At 36.0% G+C, this 21,422-nt stretch overlaps 1 protein-coding gene across 3 annotated transcripts in view; it reads left to right on the top strand.

Moving 5' to 3' along the window:
- Nucleotides 1-21,422, top strand: part of LOC129790995 (neuroligin-4, X-linked) — an 81,351-nt gene that overhangs the window by 36,677 nt on the left and 23,252 nt on the right. For all 3 annotated transcript variants that reach the window (XM_055828858.1, XM_055828856.1, XM_055828857.1), the window contains 9 exons: nt 863-1,179; nt 1,540-2,325; nt 7,199-7,416; nt 16,810-16,971; nt 17,166-17,354; nt 18,542-18,737; nt 20,387-20,491; nt 20,735-20,930; nt 21,008-21,196. In XM_055828858.1, the coding sequence (XP_055684833.1) occupies nt 863-1,179; nt 1,540-2,325; nt 7,199-7,416; nt 16,810-16,971; nt 17,166-17,354; nt 18,542-18,737; nt 20,387-20,491; nt 20,735-20,930; nt 21,008-21,196 (2,358 nt within the window). The remainder of the gene's footprint in view (nt 1-862; nt 1,180-1,539; nt 2,326-7,198; nt 7,417-16,809; nt 16,972-17,165; nt 17,355-18,541; nt 18,738-20,386; nt 20,492-20,734; nt 20,931-21,007; nt 21,197-21,422) is intronic.

Genomic DNA, 21,422 nt, shown 5'->3' with positions numbered 1-21,422 from the left:
TGAAGTCATTCAATTTAATGAATAGAAAAATGTTTTCTAGCTCAATTTCAATATCCACCAGGCAAGAGAAAGTGAAGTTTTGGGATATTAAAATTCAGGAAAGATTTTTTTAGGGATTAATGGAATTTTCTCCATTTAGGATTTTTCGTTCAATTTTTGTGAAAGTGAGAAAAAAATGGTCACCTTGAGTTAAATTTTTCAGTTGGCTGAACGTAAAATTAAAAATTAGTATTTTCACCACATTATAACCATTCGGGAGATTTATTCTAGTACCTATCTGAATTTTTATACTGATCCACTGTAAAGGCCTCTTTTTTTTGCCTGGGGCCAAAATGAATTTTTAATTAATTGCTATGTATAAAATATGTACAAAAATGCCCCGATAAAAGCAAACATTTTATTAATTCCAGTAATTGCATAGCCATCGTGTATATTTTGCACCAAATTCCCCTCATCAGTGTGGATGGCGGCAAATATTTTGCCAACAAGAATTTATTGAGGAAGGAAATTTATGCTATTTTGGTATGGGGGTGATGGCTTCCATAATTGGGAGACCATCGGTCGATGAGTTTTCATGGTGGAAAATCTCCTTTTTGACTCGCCCCATCACCAACCCTGAAAGTATATAATACTCTCCACTCACTTCTTGTGGGTTGTAATAATTAAAACAACGGCAGAGAGTCACTTTTGATGATTTTCCTGCCGCCGAGTACATTTTCTTGGCATCGTTTTCTCTTTATGAATTTTTTATTATTACAGCTAACAATGGCCTTTTCTTATGGGTTTTTTTTTCTCTCTCCTTCTTTTTTGTTCTAATTTTCCGTCTCATCGCTACATTGTACTTCCTGGATGACTATTACAGCGTACAAGAAAGGAAAATTATGAGGATGAGAGTCGAATACACGTGAGGATTGAATTGCATGAGGATTTAAGCAATAAAAACAGGAATGAAAATGCAACGAAAAGAGGAATTGCGTCCAATAACATCTGTGAAGATGAAACATTTCGCAAACACTGCAAAAGTGGCACGAGAGAGCGTACGCCTTGTTATTTGTTATTAATTGTATGGATTATTTGGTGTATCGTTAGGAGTAGATATTTTCTATTGAATTTGATATCGACCGCCAGTTGTGTGCACTCCAACGTTGGTGATATTCATGACGCCAAGGAGAATCATAGGTGGGTATTTAGTTTGTAATTTATTGCCCTAATTTAACTGATAAGATCTCCCGAAGAACCCCTTGATGACAATGGAGGAATTGAGCAAGACAAAGGATGTTAAGGAGTTTACTCATTTTAGTAATTATACGTGACATGATTGATCTTTGAAAAATTTTACTAATAGAGATTTTGTCTTACAAAAAAAAATTCATGAGAGCATCAAAATGAATAAACTCCTTCTAATGAAAAAATGAAATAAAAATTAAAATGCATCTGAAATCTCAAAAATTAATAACTTTTCATATTTTATTCTTAAGATAAATAATGAAAAAAAAAGAATGTTCAGTTTTGAATGACGAAATTTATCTTTAATCGTAGACGAATTCGACGATGGATTCACATGGCTGGCATAATCAATTTATCCTCGGGAATGTGCTCAATATCAGCGACGCGGAGCAAGTGTGCGGAAAGTCAACTGAATCTGTATGGACTATCGCACATGGGCATTCCTATGGGTGGGTGCAGATTCTGGCGGGAAGTTTGGGACTTTTTCGCCACATCACGACCACCACCCCAATGCACATTCATAGGGCAGCTACGGGTAGGTGGGTCCGAGGCCGACGATGTTATGTGTCGGTCAATTAATCACGGAGAGAGCACCGGCAACCACCCGGACGTCCGGAAGGAATTCGCAAGAGGAATTTGTCTTGGGACACTAAATCACACAGATAGCACCATCGAGTGCCACAGTGGAGTCCATTGGACAGATTATTGGCAGAGGCATCGACAGTACACCATAAACTTCCTCACTTCTTTCGCAAGGGGCGGCCAGCCGCCGAGTAACTTTCAATCGGTACGAAACAATCGAAAGAGATATCCCCATGGACAGATAAAGGTCTACACGGCAATTCGGAGGGTGGGTGACTTTCGACACACCAATTACGTTTGCACGAAGAAATTGAGTCGTCTGCTCAGCACCCCGTCGCTCGTACTCTTCGTCGTCCTGCTCACCATCGCGTCAGCATCCTCGCATACCATTAAGTACAGTACAAATGTGGTGAAAACCAAATATGGACCATTGCGTGGTATCATCGTCAGGACCAATCCGCCTGTGGAGTTGTATGCCGGTGTCCCGTACGCCAGTCCCCCCGTTGGAAGCTTAAGGTAAAATTTACGCACTTCCCAGCCATCCCCTAAATTTTCAACCCTCTCGCATTTGATAAGAGGCTTAACTCCGTCGTGCCCAAAATGACTTGTACATACATACCGAAATTTTCCAACCATACCTCCCTAACCACACACCCCAACCCCTCAGCGACTGAGAGAGAGAATTGATACTTAACTCTATTTGCGAATATTCTGAGAAGAATTTCTCTCTCAGCACACAATTATATGTATGTAGTGTCTTATTCATTCAAGCGCAACAGACGAATGATTTGTACCTTTGTACTGTTGTAGGTATACATAATTATTTTCCACAGAAAAGCGGTATATATTTGCTTAAAACATTAGGAACCCTTAAATTTATTAAACTTGAAAATGATGTAGATTTTTTTCTGTCTTTGAGTTCACTAATTAATATTTTAAGGGAGAAATATTGACATAACATTTATTTTTTCTTAAAGACTCTTGATTTGAAAAATGAATTCTTAATTTATAACATTTCTAGAATAGCTCGAAAATTAAATTAATTTTATACAACTCAATTATAACTTTTACGAACGATTTAAAAGCTTCAAAATTTGCTCATTTTTATCAAACTTCTGAGAATCATGAAATAGTTTTTCACTTAAGAAAAAAAATTCATCAAATAGCGACACACCAATCACATTGTTAATAGCTCGGGATTTCAATCTGTGCTAAGATTAATGTGTTGCATTGCACGCCATTTGATTTAAAAGACATTTTAATTCATTTATAAGAAAGTTTTAATAGAATTACACGACTCATGACTGTGGAAGGGAAGTAAAAGTGGAAAATTTTTAAATTGATGGAAAAATGAATATTAATTGCAATTTCTTTACAATAATATAATTTTATTGTGAAAATGGAGAAATTGCAAAAAGGTTTAGTGGCAAAAAGTGTTAAACTTTGCTGCAAATGCTCATGAAATATAATTATACAAGTTGTTAGCTGCAAACTGCGTTCGTGCATGCAACACAGATCTTACCTATAATTCAATAGACTCCATAATCCAATTTCGAACATGCCTTGTCATGAACATCTTTAACTCCCACGATGAGGAGACCATTACACGCCCTTTGAAAATTTACAGGAGAATTTATTGATTATGAAGTTTCTTGTGCTGATGCAAAAGCTCACAGTGGAAAATGCTGAAGCATTTCTCAGAAATGCAATTGCCGTTTTCAGCGTAAGCACAAACTTGCTCGAGAGTTTACTTTTGTACATGTCAAAATGGGGTGAATAGAATCATAAAGGGATGAGATGGAGTGATGGATATAATTATACATAGTTTTGGCATCCAATCAAGTTCTTGTCACTACATTACATGCTTTAAAACGGAGCTTTGGAGCTTGATTGATTTTTTAGTTATTTTCTTGAATATTCATTACATATGAAAATTCTTGAATGAAATGTGATCATATTCATTCGTCGTTTATATTCAATATTATGGCAAGAGTAAAAATTTCCAATTTTCGGAAAATTTAATTTATTTATAGAGAACAAAAAAATCCAACTAGGAGTGTTTGATGTTTGAAAAGTGGTCAGTATATGTCCCTTTCATTGAGACTGCAACTTCATTTGCAGGAAGAGAGTGAGAGAGAACAGAGCTATCTCTGATGTACTATGAATGGAGCTTTAATTTTCCGCTCGTGCAATCACTTTTATTCCTAACATAAAGATTTGGAGCATCTGATACGAGGGATTCTCATTTGGTCGAATGAAAGCAGAATGATCACGAGAGGAATTATCTCGACGATGGAGATATTCTGCGGCAAAAGTGCCCGCAATGCCAAGCGCGATACCTTGTAATGTATATTTATGGAGATTTCATGGATTTCCTAGCTTTATACACATAAGTTTGTTTGAAAAAGCTCTACCCAAACAAATTCTCCTCCCTCCTTCGGAAAGTTTTCCTTTCCATCCCATCGCAAAAAGTGCTTTCTGTTAGTTTCACTTTGTGAATATTTTTTTAGTGGCTAAAAACTTACTCAAAAAGCCCCAAATCTGCGGTGCAACTCTTTTCACTGCTGGGTAGCCAATTGAAAATTCCCTTGTGGTTTGAAAATTTCAAGGGTAGATTCCACGTAAGCAAAAATTTCGTGCCGGGGGAAAGCGAAAAAGTTTCAAGGGGAAAAACGATGACAAAGCTGTTTCAATTTCACTTTAACCATCGAACAATCTTTCGATGGCACCCCCAGACAATGAATTTATCGGTGTAAGAGTGTGTCTCAAGCAGACGGAAGTTGGAGCAAAAATTGTGGAAAATTCATGCTTTAATTTCCGGCCGTATGAAATTTGAGGCTGGATGGGGACATGGGTGGAGATGAAGGGCGAATATTTTTGAGAGAGGGAGAGAGAGATGTTGGGATGAATAAGAATGATTGTCCCTTGAGATCAATAGAAAAACACCCTTGAGCACTTTCTCCAGAGGAATTTCCTCATATAAACCATAGCATTTTCAATATTCACCTGCCTGTGAGGGCTTATTAAATTTACCACCCATTTCTCGAGTGATTAATAGTGCATGGAAAATTTAATGAAACCTCTTATTGCACTGCAAAGTTGAGATTTATACACCCCTCCGTACTAAAAACTATTTTAAGAGATCGCACACGGCAAAAGTGCAATAATCTCTTCAGCTCTTAAATCAAAGATGAAACTCAATGAATTTTTCATTAATATGTCCCTTTTATTAATAGGATTTTCCACATGGTTTGAAATTATTTCACTCCACGGGATTGGGGAGGAATTAAATTGATTTTCTCGTGAAAAATATTAAAGGACGTGAGGGGGAGAAAACGAAAATCCAAACACCTCTATCGAATATTTATATCTCGAAAGATTTCCCACCTCTGGCTATGGGAGGTAATCGCGTCAATTTAAGCCTTTTTATCCCCCTAAAGCACGTGTCAAGGGAAATAATGATGCCAGTCTCGTCTACCTTGTTATATAGGAATAAAGTTTTTGGTAGGGGATATAATATGGGTGAATAATGAAAAAGATTTGGGAAACTTCCAGAGACAAATTTCTCAATTGAAAAACAACACCAAGAAGGAAATTCTCACACTTTTGTCCTCCATCACAGCCAAAAAGTATTTTAATGAAAAATGTTTTACTACTTTTTTGTAAGAAAAACAAGTTTTTTTGTGTATTAAAAATTTAATTAAAAAAAAAAAAAAAACTCATAATAATTAAAAATTTATATTTTCTAAATTTTATTTACAAAAAAATGGAGATAAATTGAGTTTAGAGATGTTAGCTTTGCGTATAAATGAGGAATTATGTTTGACTGAGTCGATTGAGGGATTTAATTAATATTCGATCAAATTAAGTTTACTCACCCTTCAATTCTGTTTGATGCGGATATTTCAGAGCATTGCCTGGCAATGATAAATCTTTCCGGAGTTGATAAGCATTGAGTTTAAATTTAGCAAACATATTAGAGAGATGAATCTTGGAGGGAAGTTAGTCAATTTAAATATTAGCTTAATGCAAAATAATTAACATTTTTAATTACTATATCCTCAGCATCTTATGCTTGTTCGTGAATTTTATTTGTTCTTTTTTATTTAAATAGCATATTAAAAAAAAGTTGTAAAAAAAACTTCCAGTGAAATAATTTTCTGTTTCGATGAGAAATGAGATTTTGAGAGCATATTATATTTTCAAGATTTCTTTAATTGGATTCTTTTCACTCGTGGCATATCCATTGTGGAGCCCTTATTTGATTGAATTTTTCTTAAAGTTCACGCGGTAGAAAGAAAATCCGACCACTGAATTTTCTAACGCTATCACAAATCGATTAAACTTATCAAAACCGATTGAGCCAAATACCGACCTTTTATAGAAAATAAAAAAAATTAAAGGGAAATTTAAAAAAAAATCGTAGAATAGCTTTTCTTATAATCAAGCGTTATTAATAGCATAAATTTTCCGAAAAAAAACCCTCACATAGCACCATGGCAACGTCTCAAACGCGATAAAAGGATACAATCTGCGAATTTCGTGCATTGCCTGCGGGAAATGTAATTATCCACCTGACCAAAAAACCCATCCGAGATCAGTGGAGTGACTTTGACTGCTACACGGCCTTGTCAGGGAAAAACAGGGGTTTTCCGCCATTGCGTGCGTGGGGTGCTTGAAGGGAAATTTTCCGGGTGTGTAAATCTGACGAAATCATGAAGAAGCCAGCAAAGAATATAAATCCCATTCAGTGACAGTGAGAAATATTTCAGTTAATTTCGCCCCACAAATTGCTTGACTTATTAACTCGCGCGCGCGAGGGGTGATATGAAAAGGACTTTTTCCTGCGAAGTGGAATACAACACACAAAAAAAGCTCCCACATCCGACTCAATGGCAAATGGCGAAAGGGCGAGGGTATTTGACGCGGATGTTGGTGGGTTTTGGGTGCGAAAAAAGAAATGAAATCACTTGTAAATCTAGAGCGGATATTAAATTCAATGGCGTGTAAATCTATTTGTTCGTCCTGGTTGAGATAGAGGGGAAAAACACCACTAAGAAGTCGAAGCTTTTCCACTTCCTGCTTTTTCATGGCACCCATGTAGAGTTGAAGATGGACTAGTTGGAGTAAAATTATAGTTGTACAGCTTTAAGATTTTCTATGATTATTTTAATACTTTGTTTTCATCGGCAGGGAAGATTGTCGTTAAATAAGAAAATTTCATTAGAAAAGCTCTCTCTCAAAGCTCTGAAACAAAAACCGAAGGCAACAAATGAACTCAATCATTTATCCTTTAACATCATCAATCTGTGCACATACTCTTTGCACTTTTTCTGGGTAAGTTTTTGTACACTGATATATCTTTGGTTTGTGTTTTTTTTTCCTTTAGGTATATGCCACCGGTCACGCCCTCCACGTGGAAAAACATAAAATTGGCAGATCGCTTCCCACCAGTTTGCCCCCAGAAGGTACCAATGCCACCAAATGGTGCCCTCGCCCTCCTCGACGAGCCCCGCGAGCGTCTGGCGCAGCTTCGTCGATTTCATCCCTTGTTGGCCAATCAATCCGAAGACTGTCTATACCTCAACCTCTATGTGCCGAAAAACGGTGAGTGTTTGCTTTGGAATTAGGTGAACCATTTTCCCATCGACCCATCATCCCCTTCAATCAACCATCTGACCTTTTTCTCCGCGCGCGCAAAACCATTTTACGCCCATCTTAGTTTGTCTAATGCCGAAATTATTATAATTTTAAATATTTCTCTCTTCGTCTGATTTTTGGGTGATTTCGCAACAAAAGTGGAAGACGATGAGGATGAGCCCTTCACCCTTCCCTCACATTCTATAAGCGTTGGGAAAGAGTGGGAAATTGCAAACGAATTGAATTTTCATGCGTCACACAAAAGGGAATCCAAACAAAATCCCCGCATAGAGGGAGGAAATTATTAATTTTTCCCTCTCAATTAGAAGAACCCCTTTTATCCCCCCCCCCCAATGTGAATGAGTTCAATGGGGCGTTGTTCGACAATTTTTCGCAGATTCTCTGCTGAGAGCTTATGGCCCCGGAAAAGAGGGTGAACTTTCAGCAACAGATTGCTGTTTGTGGAGGATTTTAAAATTTCATCAGAAGAGTTTATGGTGCAATTTTGAGTGGAAAGTTGCAAAAATAGCTTCACGGAGATCGTAATATAAATTTTTAATATGGATGTGTTCGAATAATTGAAGTTAAGGGATAACAGGATACCTCTGCTTCGACCCCATTTTGGGCGCACATTGGATATTCGAAGGTGATATTTACGATATTGAGTTATTTAGGATTTAATAAAGTCGATGATATTTTCTAATATAGGTTAACAAGTTGGATTTTATCGATTTTGTAAATTCATTTTGTTAGAAAAATAACAAGAGCTACACACAAATATACCTACATGGTTTAAGCTTATTCTATGGGTTTGTCTTTATCCGATTCTTCGATTATATAGAAGAAGAGGTAATCGCATGGCAACCAAAGCTGGACGAACCTCTTTCCTGCACAGTTAATGGTTTTATTGTGTTATGTGACATGAAAAGTAATCTATCTGAAAGACATTGAGATATGTCCAAATTAAAAGTTTTTTTTTCTTTTTGTGAATTATGCGTATAAACAATGCATATTAAAGCTCTTCTGTTCGTTTATTTTATGCAATAAAATTACATATTATTTCCCGACATAAATTATTTCCAAAATTTCAAGAAGATAAAAGAGATTGAAGAAAATTAACTAACAAGCTTTTTATTATATAAATTAGGTAATTTAATTTTGAAAGATACACAGAAACTCAAACTTTTGTGTTGCAAGCTCCGGGATATTTTGTTTATTTTAGAGTGACTACATCAATGAAATGTAGTAAAGCTTTTGCTAGATAGTTGATACAACATTTCTTTCATCGAGAAATGTAAACAGAATCTTCTAAATGTATATAATATAAAAGTAATTTTTATTTATGTACAAAAGAAAATTCTTCCAAATAATTCTCGACAACAGAAAAGATTTAGTGGCCTAAAAATAATGCTGTTTTTCTAATTTTTGAGGATTTTTGTATTCCACTTTTTCGTCGAGCAGAAACACACTTGTTGAACAATAAAATGTCTCTCTATGTATATAAAAGCTGAGAGACAGGAAAACGTAATAAGATAATCTTCAAGGTTAAAATATTCTTGGAATTCTTTTATTTTCATTCATTCCCGCTTGTGAAATAATTCCAAAATAATTCCTTTTTGTGTGAATCCTCTGAGCTGTGGTGGGAATTTCAATGCTGGAACTTATGATTCATTCAATGTTCCTTCCTAGCACATATAGCAACAACAAAAAAAATCCCAGGGAAGAAAAAGGGAATGGAAAATGCTAGAGATTGTGGCTTTTAGTGTGAACCCCGTTGATTTGTTTCCTTTCCTATACCATCACCTCTCGAGGGCAAAAATCTTCTCAATTTATTGAATCATTAGACAAAGTGGTGCGAAGCTCATTTCAGGCTCTCTCTCTCTCGACTACCCCGCATTCTCTTTCCCATCCACCCCCTCAGCTACAATTACCATAAGTCGAGAAATTCCCGCCTTTTTTGCGCATACACACCCATTGCATGATGATTCATGGTTGAGAATGAAAATTTGTTCATTATTTACGAGCATCGAGATATTTGTATGTTCTTCCTGGGGTTCTTTCTCATTGCATGATTTATGGGTATTAAAGTGAAAATTAGCATAGATGTTTTTGTATAAGGATGAAAAGTGGAGGAGGCAAAAGTCTTGATGATTCAATTAATGTTGCTATCCTAGTGAGATGCGAAAGTTCCCATGGAAAAAGGCATGAAGAAGAAATCAGGGTAATTTTTCCCATTCCACCGCGCCCATTTTGAGCTCCAACAGTCTTGTGTCGTTTATTGCCAGCGCGTGAAGGAGCTTGAGCACATAATTAAAAGCTTGCATATCAAATTTCTGTTTATCATCAATGTCCAAGACATTGTGCGTAGGAGAAAACTTCGCATCCTCCCGCGGAGATTGATACATAATTTATGTTTTATCATCTGGATCATCATCTCAATTTCTTCTGAAAACAAAATCAAATAGAGAGGGAGCTTTTTTTTGCTTCTTCTCTCTTAGCTTCCGCTCGCAAAGCTTTTGCCAACAATGCGAAGGGGATGTGATATATATTTTGTCAACTCACTTAAGATTTCTTTCTATTTATTCACCTCCTCCCAGTGCGCACTCCCTATGCTATAATTATCCGTCTTTTTCGTCAATTTAATCATTGTTTGTGCTTTTTCGACTGTCTCTATGAGCGTCACACTAACTAATTGGTCAATTAAAATGCTCAACAATGATGTGCACAGGGAAATATTGAGCAAAACAAATATAGCAGCGTATACACATTTTAAATGGGAATAATTTGTAACAACAAACTTATTCATTGTTATTTTCGCGTGTAATTTTATCTCAAAACGAAAAGCGTCATTCTGAGAAATTTTCATTTGATGCAAGAGTATTCTTTTTCATCCCTCATATATTTTTTAGAGAAAAAATATGAATTTTTCTTGGAATTTTCTCATAACTAAGATATTCTGTGAGTGATATTAAAATTTAAATTGATTATATGGGAATACACTATATGCAGAGCTAGTGAGGAAAATTCTTTGAGTGCACTGAGTAAATAATTCTCAGTACATTTCCCTCAATTGCTCATGACTCTGAGGGTCATTAATTTGGAATCAATAAGCTTCACAAAAAGCCACTGAAACGGCAATAAAGCTTTGGGGTAATAATCGCAGCAGCAATTCTTTCGCATAAAACTCCCAAAATGGATGGTGCTTTTATGAAAATGGAGCATTTTGCCTTTATCTCGCGGTTGTAGTTTAACTTCTCCCCGCATATTCTTCATAAAATCGATATTGTTCTCAATAAAGCTCGTGGAGTGTTTTAGCGCGCTCAAAGACCTACCATGTATTTCCTTTCACTTCAAGTATTTCCCACTTAATGTTATTTAGTCAAAAAAAAAATAGAATGGTCTTCTGTGCATGAAAGACATTTCAAAACATTGACATCAAAGAGTTTCAATTTTAAAAGAAAATTTATAAAAGTGTTGGAAAAATTCTCCAAAAGAATTATAAAAAAAAAATGCAAACTTTACTTTGTTAATGAGAATCATTTAAAAAGCTCCATGCAAAAAAGAGAGAGGAAGAGCTTTCCACACCAATGAAGCTATCTTGAATAATTTTACCTGCCACAAAAATACCAAAAAAAGAGTACCTACTCAAAATTCGCCGAGTGGGGAAAAAGAGTGAAATTAAAATTAAATATACCCCAGATGAGAATTAATTGAACCACCGATTAATTCACAAATTCAAAAATATTTCCCTAAATTGAAAGTGATAAAGAGTTGTGGGTGATTTTTTTATACTATGTGTGTTGCTGTATTTGCAATCATCTCCCCAATCAATATTAATTGATTGGGTGTCTGTGGAATTTTTAATGAAATTTTAATGGAATTTTTAATGAAATATCCCTCTATAGCTGAATAAAATTGCGAATTAACAATAAAAAGCCATCATTGACCCCCTCTGCGAAATTGTCCCGTAAAATACAATATTTACAAGACAATTTTGTACCCATCAACACACCATTTGCCATCAGCTTTTTCTGCACCCTCAGGATGGGGCTTTTCTCAATGCGTGGAGAGAGGGGGAAGAAACAGAGAAAAATAATTTTTATAATTTGTTGAAGTATAATTTTTCTATCGTCAAATTAGATGGGGTGTGGGAATAGGATGAAATCAATTTTCAATATTTCATTTCAATGTTTGGCGCCAATAGAAGAAAATTGAGTTGTCTGCCATTCTTATGGGGATGAATCGTCATACCATCGTACGAATGCCGGCACAGAGCTCTCGCCCATCTGTCGTCATCGTCTTTCCAGCTGTACCAAAGTGATACAAGAAATGACACAGATTTGTCCATTTGCAATTCCAACGAGATACACCATCCAATTAATTTCCTCCCGCATTTTTTTTCTCTTGAAATCGACCTCAATTCCGTAGTGCATTGCAGTGTACTAAATTGATCAATTGCAAGCACTGCGGGAGTGAAGTTGATGGTGAGACATGCTTCGGGACCGGGAAAGATGGAGAAGAAAAAAAAGTGGAGAGACCATATTCAAATTAGGTCCTGGAAGTCATCAGAAATTGCTGTTAATTATTTCACAGGGTGATTTCGGGCCTCAATTACTCACACCGCACACCATTCGCCCCGTTTGAAAAGATGGAGTACACCTTCTCCACATCCCCGCCCCGCAGGGCTGAAGGAAAAATGGCTATATGAGCAGCCAAGGGGTATTCACTTTTAAATATTTACTGACTTTCTGAAAATTCCACCATAGGTACATTGCAAACACTTTACCTTCTGATTTATGAATGTTTTAAATGGCTCACGATGTGCTGTGCTTGAAAATTTTACACTAGAAATTCTTCATAGAGCAAGAAGGATTCTGTCTTAGAATATCTTGACATTTCCCATCATTTCCATATACATACACCAACTTTCAGTATGATGAAAAGAGTCAGAAGGATGAAAAGAAGTCAATTCACAAGTCCATACCACAAGAAAATTTGCTCTGTGTGTATAAATTTTTTCGGTGGATAGTCCCTCGCTCGATAAGGGTGGAAAAAATTTGAATATTTGTGAATTTTCAGCCGACGAAAATTTATTACACCTCATCCCGTTATATTAATACTTTTTTTTGGCTGGTATGTGTGTACCTACAAAAAAAAGCTGCGATGACAAGATAGAAATGAAAGGAAATTCTATAAAATTTGCATATATAAAATTTTTTTCACCCCCTCCTCCCGTCTATGTTGGGGAGCATTTTTCAATGAGATCCTCTCACCACAATTTATTATTTTATCTCGGCATGTAACGAAGGGAAAAGGGAATGTATCTGGGTGGCCTGAAGAGAAAAATGAGGTGCACAGTGACGGGGCTGTGAATTGTCTCCTCGGGGTGATTCACAGCTGTGGAGGATCTCTGTATTGATTTTCCTTTGGCTTCACCTCCTTTTGGATTTTCAATTGAGAAGAAAATTTCATCAGCAACTTTTCATGCAAAACATGAAGAGTTTTCCTCCCCCCACTCCTGCCCCCAACAACGAAATATCGAGACCTCCCCTGTCGCACAGCTTAAATATTTTATTTAAAGTTTTGACGTGAAAAATTGAGTATTTTCGAAAAAGTGTTACGGAGCACAGTTGGTGAAAAATATGTGCTATGGAATTTACGGGAATTTCTAATTCACGTGGAAATATCTGCAACATAACTCATCACAACATACAAAGTCATTTATAATATAAAAATTAAATAAAATTATCAATTTATCAATATTTTTATCCGGGAGTAGGTAATTAATAATTATTTTCATATCCAATTTTTCATTAAATATAATTTAATTTCATTACATGTAATTTACAGCTTTTAATTTAATTTATAGGTATCTTTTTTATCTACATAAAAAAATAAAATAAAAAAAAATTGAAAAGAACATTGAGTAGAATAAATAAAAAGAATTTTCTTAATGAAAAGAATAGGGAAAATAGAATTTTCCTATTCAAATGGAAACCCAGAGAGGTTTCTTTTCCAGTTCCATCACTCAACTAATTGAGAAAAGTTCAACAAACTCTCTACATTTGTACAGAAAATGACCAAGTTTTTTTTCAAATCTGTCAATTAAGTTGTTTCATTAACAACCATAAAGTAATGGAAATTCAAATTAAAATAAATAAATAACGTTAAACACGATATTACACTGTTTCTCAAAAGTTCATTTCATTGTATTTTATAAAGTTAAAAAAGAGTCGGAATGGTCCCACAAATATATCGTTCTACTCTTTCAATTTTGCTAAAGGTTAGTGTGGAGTTTTCAATTATATACACTTTCGTTGTTTTTTTGCCTTCAACCAATTACTAAAATCTTTTGTACAAATAACTTCCAAACTCCACATGGCAAAAAAGCCACTTTATTCAAATCACCAGACTGTGAAAGCTTTCAGAGAAAGTTTCTTTGGCACCCCCCGGGAGCTTGAGGTTCTCATCCGATTTTCTTTTGCTCCCTCCGTATATAGTTCATTCTCCCCCCGCCCCCTACATAGGAAGATTTGCGAACACGTTCAATTTCACCTCCCTTCCATTGACAACCCCACACGACCTCTTTCACCGATAAACTCCTTGGCTTTATTGAATTCAATGAAGCTCCAAATACTTTTCTTTTGCACTTGTGCCAACCAAAGTGTCTCCAAAGAGGTCTTCTCTCGAGAAAATTCGGTGGGAATGAATTAGAACGGATTGAAGTTCATTTATGTGGTCTTCCATTCACAGCTTTTGTGTGTACCTTCGAAAGTATATAAGTAATTATTTAGTGATTGTTATTCGTTGTGTGTAAATATTTTCTGTTAACTACGGAGTTATTTTATGTGTGTTTAGTAACCTATCTTGCTGAAACCAGGCTATTTTTTTTTTTTTTGAAAACATTAGTTTGTTTCATTTCTGCACTTTTCTTATTCAAACTCTAAATGAAAGCTCTGAAAATATCTAAAATAAAACAAATAAGAATGGTTTGATACACGCATGTAAAAGATGAATCTTATAGTGTATTATAATAAGCAAAATTCATATCTGCGGAGAAAACTCTTATTTTTCCACAACATACAGCAAACTTTATGAATTTCCCTTGACAAATTTGCTTCCGGCTAAGAATTCTCCTCTCTCTTCTAAAGCCGAATAGAGCTTTTCGTAGTTGATTTTATGTCGATTAAAAAAATAAAATTGTTACCGAAAATCCGTTTGTTTTGGAAAATTGTTTTCGAAAGCTCGTGATAAATTCATTAATTCCAAAATACCTGATACTCCAGTTGTGTTGTGACTCGGTGTTCAATTAAGCACGTAATGCCAGCAAAACATTGAAAATCCCCGTGAATTTGCAATGAGAATGTGAAAAGGCATTTGTATATTGATGCCTTCGGCTTACTGTGGAAAATCTGCCAATAGTAGAATGGAGTGTTACAGACATTTAATTCACATGCAAATCTCATATTATTTCCTCAATGCGACAGTGAAAATAGCTTTTTCTCAATCGCGTTTCGTCCAAAGAGAAGAAAAGACAATTTAGATAGAGAATCTTCGTTTTTCCTCCGAAGAACTTTTGCCCCCTTATTGCCCTGTCACCCTTCATTGACTCCATGAAATGTTAAGGAGAGAATATTTCACTGTGTTTATTGACTTGGAGGAAAATTTATTGATAAAAATGTCTCCACTGCGATACACGCATTTTGGAACCACCAGATTCTGTATGTAGCATCTGGTGCAAGTCAATAAAAATCAAATAATTTTCATTCCCTCCCCTTGATTTTTGGGCATCATCCCTGCTGGGGACATAAAATAATTTCATTGCTCATCATCAATTTTTGCCACAAGGAGAAGCCCCAATAAAAATCACCGCACCGACTTGTGGCGGGAAAAGCGAGTTTTTAGAGGTGGGGAGAGCGAACGTTCCCGCCAAAACGTTTACCGCTGAGGTGAATTTTCCACTGGAAATTAATGAGTTTCCCTTCTGAGATTTTCAGAGCGTGTCCCGGCCCATAAAAATCCTCCAGGTGTATCTCCATGACTGGGTAGAGGCAAATTTAGTGCCTTTGTGCTTACTTTTCAGCAGCTTTTTAGTGCCTCAAACAAGCTCACGCGATTTCCCATTGAGGCTTTTGTTCTTATTCTTTGCCATGAGATTTGCACGGAGGGTGCGAAAGCCACGGTATCTCTCCCCTTGATAGTAGCTACATATTTTGTCCGCCAATGACTTCCCTCCCCCATAGACATAAGTCAGCTTTTTTTTCTGGGAAAGATAAATCCTCAGTATGGCGAGCAAAAGATATTCGGTGAAGCGATAAAGTCAATGAGCGAGGGGTTAATAGCTCAGAAAAATATGATTATCAATTTCTATTTAACTCAACAAAATAATTTCTTAATACTTTGTATGTAGAAAAAATTGAACTACACTTTCTTGAATACAAATATTTGAGAATAGGGCAAAAAATTGAATAAAACAGTAGGTAAAATCTAAAATTGATCATTTAAAGGAGTTTTTCAAGTGAAAATAAAGTATTAAAATTGAAGAGTTAAAAAAAACTTAACTTCAAAAAAGTTTTTTGACTATTAAATAAGTCTTGAATCTTCAGCAACTTTATTCTCTCAATACGTGTTATACGTATGTAGATGAATGGTTCAACTCAAATACTTTAAATTGGAAAAATGTATTTATCCAAAAATTAAAGATATATGTATATCAATAGTATTTGAATGTATTTGAGAAAGAAATTGAAAGAAAACATATCCGATGTAGAAGATATGTACCTATTTTATTGATATCCACCGGCACGTGTTTAAATCTTTCAGAGAGAGTGAGAGAGAGAAACATTTCCGCAATTTTGTGAAAAGTCGACTAAGCACAAAAATTGATAAGTTCAGCATGCTGGCATAGCTTCCCATGTGAAGAGAAAAGCCGAGGAAAAGCACATGGAATAATACAATTTTTCTATTACGTAAAACACTTTTCTCGGTGTGTGAATGCTATTCCACTAACAATCACAAAAAGTTATTCACCCCCAAAATCTGGTGAATACACATACCCCACTGTTTTGGGGTATAAAGCGAAAACACTGGCTGTCTGCGTGAATTAAATATGGGGTGGGTGTGGAAATGCAATAAAAGCCCATGTGAAACACTTCCATATAGTGAGGGGATGATCTCTCGCACGCCGGAGCTTTACTCGTGCGTGGCTAAGTCCTTCTGTTTTGGGCGGCTTGTCCCTTTGTCTTCCGCACGCAAAATCCCCACCACATCCCATTGAGGGGGTGCGATGATGAGGAAAGGAGCACAAGAAAAAAAACTAATGAATTTATTTCTCTCTCATTTCATGGTGACCGAGTGTAGTTAATAGTGAAAATGGGGATCAGAATCGCTCATTGGCAACAATTGTTTACATCCATGGTGAGTCGTACGAGTGGAATTCGGGAAATTTGTACGACGGCTCAGTCCTGGCGGCCCATGGGAATATAATCGTCGTCACGATTAATTTTAGATTAGGTGTTCTGGGTGAGTAAGGATGCTTCTTTGTCTTCTTTTTCCACCCCACCACCCCCGCCTGTATCTATCTTTTATTTCAATGCGCCCCTTTTGTCCAACACTGGGTGCGAGGGACAAGATAATTGCCTCATTGCCCGAAATACCCGAGCTTTTGGACACTGCCTGATTATATTTATGTGTGGTGTTGGATTCTACCCCAAAAGGTTTCCTCAAAACGGGCACAAAGGAGAGCGCTCAGGGGAATTTTGGGCTAATGGACCTCGTGGCCGGACTCCATTGGCTCCGTGAGAATCTGCCGGCATTCAATGGGGATGCCGAGAGGGTCACTCTAATGGGACACAGTACAGGAGCTGCTCTCGCTAATATCCTCGTGGTATCACCAGTGGCAAGAGGTAACAAAAAAAAAGAAGCTTTTCCTTCTCTAAACTTTACCTTGTTGGTGTGTTTAATTTAAAATTACCTTTGATATGTCACAAATGACCCAAAAAAGTTTAAAGATTCTTTATGTTTTTACCTGTTTTTGTAATTTATTCTTTTATTTTTGCACAATTATTTGCAAAATGTTATTAATTCATTTGAAAAAAAGTTTTTTTTTAAATTCATTTAAGTATAATACGGAGTAAATCCCATTATGTTCCATACGACTAACAATTCATCCGATTCACGGCTTCATCAATTTTCTCTGACATGGTGCTTGAATTGGCAGAGGAAGGAGCTGCGTTTTCCTTTTCAAAATTCACTACGAGCTTCATTTGGAAGTATTATTGTACGATTATGCTTTCAAGTGATGTCTCTCGTTGCATCGTAAAACGACATTATAATTTCCTTTCTAAAGTGCATTTGAGTTCTTCCCTTACATTAAAAGTGGTTGCACTCCAAACTTTCTATGTGCGACATCTCATTAACTACAAATGAGAAAGTCCCTACAAATTCCAAAGGAAAAGAAAATTTATCCTTTCTCATGCAGATGAGGAAATTTCTTTTTTTTTTGTCTTAAGGAAAAATTAATAGCTTTGAAAGTTTTCTCGAAAAATACGACTGCAACGTTCTTACCATTTTTTAATATTCACTTTGCATTTTAGTCTTTATCAACTAAAACTCTGCCTGAGCATACCAAGTTCATGAAATTTATGTAGAAATTACCATAAGTCGTTGTGAATGGCAAGATTGTGGATAAAGGTTTTGTAAAAGAGATTTTTAATTATATTTAAAATGAACTAAATCAGTTTTCACCGAAAGATAATTGGATTTAATACAACCAAAAACATTTTTGTTTAAGCAAATAAAATTAAAAAAAATTGATTTTTTTTTTCTAAAAAAAATGTACATAGAAAGCTATTCTTGACCTATTTCTGTTCTTTATCAAATATAATGGATACTTATTTTTTTCCTTCTTCCCGAAAAGAAATATTTGTTTGTAAACTACTTTCTAATAATAATATCAAGTTGTCAATTCTTAGAATATTCGCCAAGAGTTCTTGAGAGCTTTACTCACAATAGCTCCCATGGGACAGTTCTTCACAAACAAATCCCTCAAATTGAGAGAGAGATGATTTTCAGGGAAAACTGTATCTTTCAGATCTAGCTGCACGTGCTATTCTCTTGAGTGGCTCAGCACTCTCCCCGTGGGCCATCCAAAAGGACCCTCTGGCTGTGAAGAAACGCGTGGCGGAGCACACAGGATGCCATGGAGATCTTCTCGAGGACGACTTGGCGCCCTGCCTTCGTACAAAATCCCTCGGTGACCTCCTTTCTGTGACCCTTGATTCGTACAGGTAATATAACTGGGCGATGGGGATTTTTTTGGGGTGATGGGAAGGTGGGAAGGATCGCAAATGTGGCAAAACAGTCTCGCATTTCACTGTCACATAAACTCTTCAGCTGAATTAATTCACCAGCGCGCCAGAATGCTAATTCCCACGTTTTAATTCTGTCAACACTTCCAAGTTTACCTCGGCATCTCAATTTCCCTTCACGACGGATGCTTTTCCCGCATCGCGTGGAAAATAGTTGGAAAATTAATTTTCACTAATTGTTTATAAATGGGCGGCACAAGGGAAATGTCCCCCGCGCGCGTAGAATTTTTCGCGCGAAACATAAATCACGAGAGTTTCACAATTGAGACGGAAATTGGGGGATTTTTCGCCCCCTTAAGGGTGCGAAGCGTAATGAAATTTCTAGATAGGAAAACATGTGAAAGTGGGTGGAGACGCCTGGTGAAAGCTTTCCTCTTTGAAATGAAAGCTTGTGAATTTTGTGGAAGAAATATCACCAAAAATGTCATTTGGGCGGCACAGAGAGAATTATTTGAGCAATTTTCGGTTCCATTCAAATTCCATGAGTCACAACTTAATGAAATAAATCTTGTAAACAGATGAGAGCCCCAAATTGAATTTTTATATTTATTTTGTATGAAATTGTTGGGATTGTATCACATTTTGTACACGCTATGAGCAAAATTTATATATAACTATCGCATAACTTTCAAAACAGATATCGTAATTTTCTCTCATAATAACGTGTAGTTCTTCTCTACACAAAGCTGCTAAATTTCACTTTTACTTTTAATAAATTATTCGAACTAATTATATAAAATAGCCCCAAGTTATAGTTAGTGTATTAAAATTACTACCATGGAAGCAAAATTTATTTTTCGCCAAATTCCTCCCTGATATTCTATTAAGCACGTTTTTGCAGTACTATTCTATTAATCCTATTAAAGCTTTATATTCTGTGAAAATTAAATTTAGTGAAATATTTTAAATGCACTTTCCAAACTTTCCAAAACTTTCGAATTAGCATTTATGTCACAAAAAACTTTTAAGAAATGCTAAAAGTTATTTTATTCATTGTCTCTAATTGTATTAAATTCTAATTGTTTTAAGTGAAAACACGAAAAGTTTCTGCATTTAAATTAACTTATAATTTACTGGAAATTAAATTAAATACTTGACAGAAAAAGTAAACCGATATGCTTATCTTTGGATCACGATTATATTTTTTATAGCTCTCCCTTGCAGATCAGTGGGTGATATATTATTTAAAATTTATTTCTCTTATGTTATGGGGAAAAAATACAAAAAAATGCGTTTAAAAACCTTAACAATAGAGCGCTCGTATATTGAGGCAATCGTTTGTGTTTGAAATGTCTAAAACGTTATTTATATTCCAACATTTTCCTGTAGAAGAAAATTCCCTCTTCCTGGGAAACTTAAAACCAAATAAAATGGGATTTGTAGCTTCATAATAATTTAAATGGCTCCATCCAAAAAGAAAACCCCTAAAAATGCCACAGCGTTTGCAATCCTCCCCACGACATGGGGGAAAATTTATCTTTTCTTATTGCGAAGAGAAAAAGTATGGGCAGAAAAGGGAAGAAAAGGAAACAATTTGTACTGAATGGAAAAATCATAATTCGATATAGATTTCTTCCTGGATTTGCCCCATTTGTCGATGGCACGGTAATCGTAAATCCCACCTCATCTGTGACAAATGCCTTGATCCTCCCCACCGGATCCGCTCTGGCAAGGTGAGTCCTCATTGAATTTATGACTTTCCACAATTTCCGGGATAATAAGCTCTCTGGGAGTTGAGCAATAAAATAGTGCGGCCAGCTTAGACGTACATATATGTATATGCACATATATATTTATCTATATATCCGCTTTTTCCACCTTCTTTTCCCCACAACTCCCGGACACGACATTTTATTGCTGTCTCCTTCGTCCTCGTCGGGGAAATTGGTGTGAAAAAAATAATAATAAAAAAATAGTACAACCGGACTGGAATTGGCTGATTTCCCAAGTCGGGAATTACTTTTCGGCCTCACGTCGATTGAATCGTATTTGGATTTGAGTGCCCAAGACTTGGAATTTGGCTTCAATGAGACACGACGGGATCGTATATTGAGGACATACGTGCGAAATATCTATCACTATCACTTAAATGAAATTTATTCAGCTTTAAAGGTGAGCTTAATTTGAAACATACAAAATGAATATTGTCATCATTCTTAATGCTTTATTTTCTTTATTGCTGTGAACAGAATGAGTACACCGATTGGGAGAGACCACCTCGGAATCCGACGGGAGCGAGAGATGCGACACTTGATATTTTAAGTGATGGACACACAGCAGCACCTCTCGTTCGACTCGGGTACATGCACAGCCTACGCGGGGGACGGTCCTACTTCCTCCATTTCAGACATCAATCCGGCGAACGTGATTTCCCACAGGTAAGAATTCTCTAATATCCACATATACATCATATTTATTTTCATAGAACAGTTCAGACTGTATTTAGTATCCCTGTTCTAAATATTGTCCTCAAAACATTATGATTTGAATAATTTCCCCCTATATTGAGTGATTGATCAATTTTTGTCCGGATATTGAAAGTCCTTTCTCCATGTCCGGAAATTATCCATTGAGCAATGATGAGGAAGTTCACTTAATTTTTCA

Source organism: Lutzomyia longipalpis, chromosome 2 (assembly GCF_024334085.1).
Source record: "Lutzomyia longipalpis isolate SR_M1_2022 chromosome 2, ASM2433408v1".
NCBI lineage: Eukaryota > Metazoa > Arthropoda > Insecta > Diptera > Psychodidae > Lutzomyia > Lutzomyia longipalpis.
Note: the sequence above shows the minus strand (reverse complement) of the source record. Positions and strands in the feature narration are given on the sequence as shown.